This window comes from Pygocentrus nattereri, chromosome 11 (genome assembly GCF_015220715.1).
Source record: "Pygocentrus nattereri isolate fPygNat1 chromosome 11, fPygNat1.pri, whole genome shotgun sequence".
NCBI classification, from domain to species: Eukaryota; Metazoa; Chordata; class Actinopteri; order Characiformes; family Serrasalmidae; genus Pygocentrus; species Pygocentrus nattereri.
In genome coordinates, this window is record NC_051221.1 from 41,435,101 (window position 1) to 41,444,624 (window position 9,524).

Here is a 9,524-nt window from a genome sequence, read left to right on the forward strand (position 1 = left end):
AGTTTACATGGCCAAATTTTGTAGAAAAAAAAACATTAACCGATTTTCATTTATTTAATTTCCAGTCAAAACAGCCATAAAGTTAGTCATATATCAGGACACGTTTCTGAGGAGGTAAAATCCAACATAAAATAATCCATTTGCATAAAGAAGGAGGAAGGAACACTTTCAAAACTAAAGGGTCAAAAATGTATTAAAAAAATAAGAAGAAGCTTTCATCTTCGGAGGAGGAAATGAAGCTCCACTCTTGCTTCAGATCTGAATAAATCCATAGGGGTTTCTGTCCATCCTTCCACTGCGAGAAGATCAACTCAGCACTGAGTCTGACAGAATGTGCAAAAGTAGCTGTGCAAAAAAAAAAAAAGAAAGTAGGAAAGAAAGAAGAAAATTTGCAAATCAAGCAAAGAAGCTGAAGAGCAATGGACTGACCATCCCTGAGTCCAGACCTCAACATCACTGAATATGTTTATGATTATTTGGATTATAAGAAAAAAAAATGCACCCCACTTCTGACTGAACTTTAGAAGTGGAAAAATATCCCTGCTGATTTCTTTGCACAACTGAAAACAGCCTCCTGAAAAAGCAAAGGACATAGATGCACTAAATACTGAAAAAAAGTATATTTAGTATATTTAGTTGATGCAGAATGAATTAAGTATGAATTTAGTAGAAGTTTGCAGAGTATAAAACTAAAATACTGTATAATTACTGAGATGTCATTTTTTAGACTAGATCAATATCTAGAATGAGCTTGAATGGTGATCGCTGTGGGTCGTGACAGATGTCATCCCAAGTGGATATCATGCATGTTACTGTGATGCAAGAGATGTTCTGGGGCAGAGGTCTGAGAGTTGCTGAAATGATGCTGATGCCCTCCAGCATGAAGCTGAAGGGTGTGGAAAAAACATTAGTCACGAGCTGATTCAATAAGAAGACATGTCAGATTATGACGCCGACAGGAGCGCGCATGCATACGTTATCTGTCCACCCCTCCCTTTGCCCTGACCTGAGTATATCTTTAATGACCGGAGTCACCACAGACGACACTTGCCTTAAACCCTGGCCACTTTAAATAGCTGCCCAACCCTCGGTTGCACCACAACCACCACGCCAGTCTCAGAATGTCTAGGAACCAAAAGCAAGGTACTTCTAAGATCTGACAGATCATGCAGAGAAGGGGAACACTGGCTGGATGAAATGCTTTTTCCAAGCCCTCAAACATCCTCAAATGATTCCTTTCCCTCTAAGCTTTAGGATTTCTCTGTCTTCATGTCCTCTTTACATTTGTTTTCTAGCTGCTTAATCTCATCCCTTTCCCTCTGTTTCCAACTCTGGAACCTCAGGAGGGACTCATTGGTTTCTTCTCTTCCCATCTTTGTTCTCCTCTCACTCTGTAGCCGTGCTCTTTGTGGCGCTGCTGTGCCTGGACCTGCGCACCCACGTGGGCTCCGCTCCGATCTGTCCCCATGGACACACCGGCTGCCACATCCTGTCTCTGGCCGATCTCTTCGACAGGGTCATCCAGCACTCAGCCAGACTGCACGGGCTCTCCAGTGATTTGCACTCAGAGTTCGTAAGTATTTATCACTTTTTCTCAGGTGCTTTTGATTTGAACTGGTTTCTAGTCATGGATAAGCTATTACGTTACTAAGAGGGCTCCAACAGTTGTTGTAGTCACGGGGATTACAAATCAAAATCAGTTTAGTTTCATGTGTTATTCACAGATGCTGTCCACTGCATAGGTCACAGTCTCTTATGGTTTAATCAGTCCACTCCACACAGACTGTAACACCAGGTGCAGAATTCATCAGAGGCAAATAAGAAAAAAGCCATTTGTTCAAACAGTGTGATGATTTTATATCAGTTTCTTTTCATTCATTGATAATATTTATTTTTATTTTGCCTAAATAAATACGGCATAACCTGAACAACGTGAAGAACAAAGACTACCAATCGCTTCAGCTTAGAAATGTAAGGTGTTTTTGGAACAACAAGAATGACATGGAAAAGAAAGTGAACTGCTATTCTCTATTTGTAGCCCTTTCTTTGCCCAAAGCCATTTGATCAGCAGCATTTGGTCATTGCTTTTCTGGGTATTGGTCTTATTATTATGGAATTATCCACAGCTCTGTTCATTGAAAATGTATTGAATACCTTTTGACATCCAAATCCTTTAGACTGTTAGCATCATATCGTCAAATTACATGCATCATTGATTCTTAGTGAAAGTAAGGTGGCGCATCATCTACAGGGAAGAAACTTTAACATGCCATTTTTCTGCAAAGTTTGCACGGCACTGTTGACGTTCTGTGTTCTTTCTCTTCTCTCTTAATTCTTAAGGAACACTTCTTCCTCCCCAGCAAAAACCACATCGGCAGAGTCTATCGCAAGTGCCACACATCCAGCATACTGACTCCTAACGGCAAGGAAAACGCACAGAAACTAGCTGTGAGTTCACCGTTCCGACAGCTCCTCTCTGCCTCTTTGTCGTATTTGCTGTATTTGTTTTTTTCTCCAGTCAGTCTCGTCCACCTAGCAGTGAGTCACGCTCGTGCTCTGTCGCGAGCTGAACCTCAGTCTGCTGAGAAAATGCCATGATGCTCTGTGACAGTCTGCGACCTCTGTGCTCTGGTCCAGTTGCTTCGTCTGCTCATTTGTAGAATACGTCACACCCTTATTTCAATACGAATACGGATCTCTTTGAATTATAAGGTTTTCGTGGACTGAATGTTCAAACTCTCTATCATTTCCTTCTCCCTCAGCGTGAGGAGCTGACAGAGGTGATTCTGAAGCTGCTAACGGCCTGGAGAGATCCCCTGTCCCAGCTGCACCAGAGCATGGCCCACCAGCAGGACTTCAACAGCTTTAGCAGCAACAAAGCTCTGGAGTTGAGTGACATGGTGCATGAGCTCAGGAAAGGAGTGGAGAAAGTTACAGAAAAGGTAGCCGACTCACAACGTCTCATTACATTGCATGTACACTGCTTAAAAGTTTGTAACGACCATTTGTTATACACTTTATTGTTCAAGACCACTGAACGTTTTACTTGCTTGCCTCTTAAGAGCATTATAAATGTCTTTATTTAAACTAGAGGTAACATTCAAATCGAATACAATGCAGAGCCACCTCCTTCTATTTTGGTGCTAACATATCCTTCTTTGTTTTATAAAGGCATACACTTTAAACAGAATTAAGAAGTTGAAGTGAATTGCTATTATTATCATGCATAACAGATGCATGTATAGAATGAGTCTGTTATGATGGGTAGTGCAGGTTCCAACTAATCTGTAGGAAACTGAAAGAAAAAAACAAACTGAATGATGAAAAGAGGTATAGAAGATTATACAGATAAGCTGTATAACACTAAGAACTAGTATAAGAGTTATACTAAAATTAGCATCTAGAATACCGAGTATTTGAAAAATGCCAAGTTTTAAGCCTGAGCGTGACCACAGCCTGATAACATTTGGTCTGAGCGCAGCTTGAAACACCATTAACCAGAGATCAAGTTAAACTCCACACTTAATGATAGCGCCTGTTAATTAGCAACAGTGACAGCAAACATCGTTTTCAAGAAAGCACGATTTAGATCAGAAGTGGTGACGGTACCCCTGCTGCAGTACGCTCTTTTGTTAGTCAGTAAAGTCATGTATACAGGCCACGTGCTAAGCAGAAGTCACGGACAGGGGTCTTGCTGTGAGTGAAATTCTTTAGAATTTCAAAGTTCAAAGGACTTTTGAAGTGTTAGTCATTACTGGCATATATCAAAGTATCATCTCACTTTGCTGGCTGTGCAGCTTCTGGTATTTAAGGTTAAACACATAACCTGAACAATTTATTTAAAGTTTGGATTGGTCATCAACAAACTAAACATTTGATATGAAAATTATTGGACTTCTTTTGTAGGATTTCACTTCTTTTGTAGTAAATGTATGTAGTAATAAGAAATAAGGAATGTGCTAAATAATTGAGCCACTGGTCAAATTACATTTTGTTGATTTTCTAAGTGAAAATAAGTTGAGACGTCCTCTACAGCAATCCTGGTTCTGGAGAACTACCACCCTGGAGAGTTCTGGCTCTAATGTTCAGATGGCCCTGTAAGACTTTGTTACCTGGCTCTGGTGTGTTGGATTGGAGCTAAACTCTGCAGGGTGGTAGAGCAGGACGAGGTCTGGGCACCTCTGCTCTACAGGGAAAACCTTTTTACCTGTTTTAAGGCACAATTACGGTTTATTTGCTGGCAAATTTTATATTTTATGTTTAATATTTTCTCCAATATGTCAACCCGTAAAATGGCCAGGACCTGCCGGTGGGTCCAAAGTTTTATTACCCATTCCCATAACCTAAGACCAGCTCAACTAGTTTGCATTAAAGTCCCAGTAGTTACTAAATAATGGCCTTGGTATGTGATAAGCCTGGAATATTAAGGGGATTAAACCCTGAAGCAAGTAGAAATTGTGCACTACAATTTTGCAGAAAAAAGGAACGTTCTGGTTCTAATCTTCAGATGACCCTGTAGGACTTAATTCTGGTCCTCTGTAGAGAATTTAGGAACTTTTTTCACACACAAAGTCAACAAAACATGTAATTTGACTGGGGGTGATCGGACTGTAAAGGCATATCTGTCAATTATATGCAAACTGAGAATCTGCAACCTTCACCAATTGCAGATGCAGCTGCTGGGGATGATCAGTAACTCAGTGAATGGCCTCTCATCTTCTGAAGCCCTGCTTCCTGCCTCCGAAAGTGGAGAGGCTATGAGCGATTATGAGCTCGTCTACTGCTTCCGCCGTGATTCGGACAAAGTCCAGAACTACCTGAAGATCCTCAAATGCAGAATTGTACCTGAGCACGGCTGCTGAGGACCGCTCTTCTGCACTGCTGGACTGCGCATGTGCTTGTTGCACTTCATATATCAAGTCAATTCTTGATCTTCCACCAATTATGTGTACATTTGATTCTCAAAGGAAGGCACCTGGGAACCCGTTTTTTAAGGCTTAATGTGATAATCTAAAGCGTTTGAGGTCAATTAGTTTTACCTCAGGAGCTTCTGTAATGTGGTTTGTAAGGGCTGACTGAAAGTATCTGTGTAATTTCTCCTAATTACTACAGCACAGACTGAAATATATCATAGCCTGGATGTACCTGTCATTGTTACATGATGGACTTGTACCCTGGACTAGTTTGAGAAATGAAAACAAAACAGTCAGAAAAATCTTGCTTCTTTTTGGGCTGCATTTTTGAGAATGAGAGAAAACAGCTTTGCAAATCTATTGTTTTATTATGCTCTCTTGAAAAGTGAAGGTTTACAGTGGTCCTATGTTGGAAGTACAGTTCCAAGAGGAATTTGTAATTGGCATAGGGCCTTTATATCTTGGACCCATTCCAAAAAGTTGGGACAGTGCGTGAACACTTAATAAGCACAGAAAGCAATTTCTGTTTGATCTGTAATAAATTAAAAATAGTACAAAGGCACAACACAAAGCTAATGTTTTAAATTATTAATTTAATTCTAAATTTAATGCCTGAAATGCATCCAAAAAAGTTGTGATGGGAGTATGTTTACCACTGTCATCACCTCTCCTTTGAATAGCATTTAACGTTCAGACCGAAGACAAGCAGGTCCTGATTTTAAAAGTATAATATTTGACATTCATCAGTTATACAAGTCTTCACCTGTGCAATGTTTTCAGTGGGAGACAGTTCTGGACTGATGGCAGGTGTTGTCGTGTTGAGAGCATCTAAAAGACTGCATATGTTGCTCCAAAATGTGTTCATTTTTAATGATGATGTCACTGATGTGCAGGTTACCTACTAATGTCCCTTCCAGACCATAACAGATGCTGGCTTTTGAACTTTATGTTGGTAACAATCTTGATTATCTGTTTCTTTTTTAGCCTGGAGAACACAACGTCCATTATAACCATAAATAATCTGAAAGGTGGACTTGTCAGGCAACAGTACACCTTTCCACTATGCATCAGTCCATTTCAGATGAGCCCAGGTTCAAAGAAGTCTTTCTGAACTTGATGTATGACTTCCACTGTTTATAGTTCAGTCTTAACTTGCATGTGTGGATGCCGCAATGGACAGTGTTTGTTAATGGTTTTTAGAAGTTTTCCGAAGCCCATGTGGTGGTATCCATCACAGAAATGTGCCAACTTTTGCCATCTGAGCAGTCGAACTTCAAGTGGTTTTCGGCCTTGTCCTTTACATGCACTGATTTCTCTGGATTCCCTGGATCTTTTGGTGATATTATGGACTGTAGAAGGTGAAATATCTGAAAGCCTTGCAATCACTGACTGAAAAGTATTATTTTGTAAAGTTCCAAGGCTCACCCCAAATTTGCTCATAAAGGACTAGGCCTTTTCTGAATCCTCCTAATATATATCAAGGCATAATAGCACCACCTGTTTAATAATTTTTTTGTTCATTTTCACAGTGGTCCTAGTATTACACTGCTTCCGTCCCAGCTTTTTTGCAACATGTTGCAGGCATCAATTTCAGAATGAGCATATGCTTACAAAAACAAAGCTGATGAAGTAAAACATATCTTTTATTCTTTTATTTATATAAGCTTTTGCTTAATACAGGTGTGAGATGATGTACCAATCACTGCTTTGGTCTTATTTTTGGTCTTTTTACCTACTGTCCCAACACTTTTTTTGGAACTGGATTTGTATGTGGAGGTTCTTTAAATATTAAAAAGATTTAATTATCTCATTTAGAAAAAATATTCTTTTAAAAATTATCCAACCATTGATTCAAACCTGCTTCAGACACCATAGTGTCCCTCCACTCTCTTTGACACCATTGTTTTTAAGAGTTTACTACACCAACATACAGCCTTTGTAAGAGGAATTGGATTAAATAATTGTGGTAGTGTTGAACTGCAAGAACAGAAACTATTGGTTCTGCTCAGAGTAGGGTTGCCATGTCACTGCTGTAAAATTTCCAGACTCCTTTCACACCTTTCATAAGAAACAAGTATTGGTAATGAAAATGCTCGTATTCTGGGATATGGCAATCATGAGATGGGAGCAGCATTCAAGATGACCCAGGAAAATCCAAGCATGGAATCGACTTGTTTCCTGTGTTCTGTTCCAGAGTTTTGTACTGGATTAAAATTGTGGATCTTGTTGGAAATCACTTCAATTACAGTCCTCACCCTGGTAAAACTAATCCAGCTCAAACAGGTCATCACAGAGTTAAAAAGGGCTGAACAAAATGAGAGAAAGACATGACTGTAATTACACCGAGCTAAACAAGATGTTTGTTTTTATTTATGACAATGAAATGCACTGGAAATCAAATAAATAAAAATGATCAATGCTTCAGCTGATAAATGCTGTCAAATTGTATTTTTTAAAACACATTTTCCATCATTTAACAACCAAAAACCAAGTAAATTGTTGATGGGAATGTAAACTCATTCACTACACAATTTCTGTTTGCTATTGCATAAGATTTAGTTCCATTTACAATTCTAAAGGCAGAGCTATGTGGCCTTTGGCTGGAATAGTGCAGTGAAAAGCTTGCAGAAGACAAGGGAGGTTGAATTGCAGTTCAGCGGCAGCCGAAGGCACTGGTCAAACGTCCAATCTGCTCCGTCTGAACCTTTAGCATTTCTAGCATTTCTAGTCAGAGCTTCACGTGTACAGTGGTCTCACCACAAGAAGTGATGGTCAGCATGCAGAGCCAGTCATATTTTATTATTGGGGGAAAAATGTAACATGAACAAAACAATCACAGTGAGGGGAAATAAGCAATTAGACACTTTTTTGTTAATTAGTGTACTTCCAGTACACAATTGTGCTTCAAAGTTACACCCATGCTGTTTCTTTGGCTTTGTACTCATAACTATGAACAAAAAAGTAGAAATTCATCAACAAAGTAATTGATAAGGAAAGAACTATTCAGACATGACAAATTAATAACATTGGTACTTTGTTGCAAAGCTATTGTTGGCAATTACAACATGTTTACAGTAAGAAGTAATTAGCTTTTTGCAGTATTGTGGTTGCCATTACCTTTTTATTCTTTAAATCTCCAGGGTCCCTCTGATGGATAGATGTTCAGTGGGATTCGAGCTGGAAGCCTGGCCAAGCATACACCTTTAACTTTAGCTTAGAAAGCAGTCGTGAGTTATTTTGGCCGAATGTTTGGGGTTGTTATCTTGTCTATCTTCCCCCCAGATTCAGTTTCTTGGCTAAAGAGATTAAATTTTCCCAGTACATCACTCCATTCATGTTTCCTTCCATGTAACGCTCCCAGTACTGTTTGCAGAGAAGCAGCAGAATATCATGAAGTTCCCACCTCTGTACTTCACTGTAAGTGTGGTGCTCTTGGATCTTACTCTATGCACAATGTTCTTCTAAACAGACAAGCTGAATTACTGGCAAAAAGTTCTATTTTTGTTTTGTCTGGCCAGAGTATGCTCCAACAGAGTTTTGATTTTTCAAATTTAATTTATTATAGAGCTTGAAGAAGCGCTCTATTATTATCTCTATTATTATCTCTATTGTTATCTCTATTGTTATCTCTTCTACTTCTTCTTATTCTTCTTCCACACATTCCTGTGATTAATACAGCCCGAACCGCTTAAAGTACAGACTCCGTTCAAACTGCGTTTTGAAGGTCTCGGCACTGTGACTTGTGCATGTTTGGAGTCGATTGGATTGGTAGTTTATAATAAAATTAAGTTTAAAAATGAAAAACCTCCCATAAGAATGAACGGCGGAAAGTTCAGAACTTCAGATTCTAAGTGACATCGATGACGTCACAGCAGGCCACTCAGTCTCACAGACACAGCTGATCACGCAGGGAATCTGCTTTAAAATCCTTAAACTTTCACCCAGAAACTCCGTTTCAGTTTTAAATGGTAGAGAAACTTGTCCTTTCTGAAACCTCAGAATATCTCATCATTTTATCAATTAGCTTTAGAGTTATGAGCGTTTGTTTGGCACTAGGCACAGAAAACTGCCCCATTCACTCCCATGTAAATTTCTCAATCAGAATCTGCTTATTTCAGGATTTTCTCTGTGTTTATCTCGTCATAACTCAGACATTTTCTTCTCAATACACACAACTTTACACCAAAATAATCCCCAAGGGGTCTCATCTCACACCTTCTATCCGGTTAAGCAATAGAGTAAACATTTCCCGAGTTATGACTGTATGTTCAGAGTGTGCACTCGGACTCAAACAAGGCTTCTCCACTAAGAGCTGCATGATAACAGTGACAGTTCATTTGAATGACTCCACCCAACACACACACATCTCTCCCTCACACACACACCACACACACACACCTAAGGAGGTGTTGTTCACCTACACAGAAACACACAGACACACACACACACACACACACAGATACGCTTGCAGCTCTTTTCAAGCACTCTTGCAGTTCCTTCAGGAAATGCACATCTAGTTCTCATTCTTCTTCCACACTTTTCTGTGATTAATACAGCCTGAACTGCTTAACATACAGACTCAGTTCAAACTGTGTTTCGAAGGTCTCGGCA

General features: G+C 39.5%; 1 protein-coding gene across 1 annotated transcript; it reads left to right on the plus strand.

Annotated features, from left to right (window-relative positions):
* The first annotated feature begins 1,056 nt into the window (after positions 1 to 1,056).
* prl2 (prolactin 2) lies at positions 1,057 to 5,467 on the plus strand. The gene is made up of 5 exons (XM_017717822.1): positions 1,057 to 1,143; positions 1,398 to 1,573; positions 2,341 to 2,448; positions 2,763 to 2,942; positions 4,671 to 5,467. Exons 1-5 carry the CDS (start codon positions 1,122 to 1,124, stop codon positions 4,860 to 4,862), a joined length of 678 nt encoding a protein of 225 aa, XP_017573311.1. The 5' UTR covers positions 1,057 to 1,121; the 3' UTR covers positions 4,863 to 5,467.
* Positions 5,468 to 9,524: the final 4,057 nt, after the last annotated feature.

What these genes read in the sequence shown, in the direction of transcription:
- prl2 (XM_017717822.1), top strand. Translation starts at nt 1,122, where the DNA reads ATGTCTAGGAACCAAAAGCAAG. An exon ending in GTCTAGGAACCAAAAGCAAG is followed by an intron (nt 1,144 to 1,397) that starts GTACTTCTAAGA and finishes CTCACTCTGTAG; the next exon opens with CCGTGCTCTTTGTGGCGCTG. An exon ending in AAAACGCACAGAAACTAGCT is followed by an intron (nt 2,449 to 2,762) that starts GTGAGTTCACCG and finishes CTTCTCCCTCAG; the next exon opens with CGTGAGGAGCTGACAGAGGT.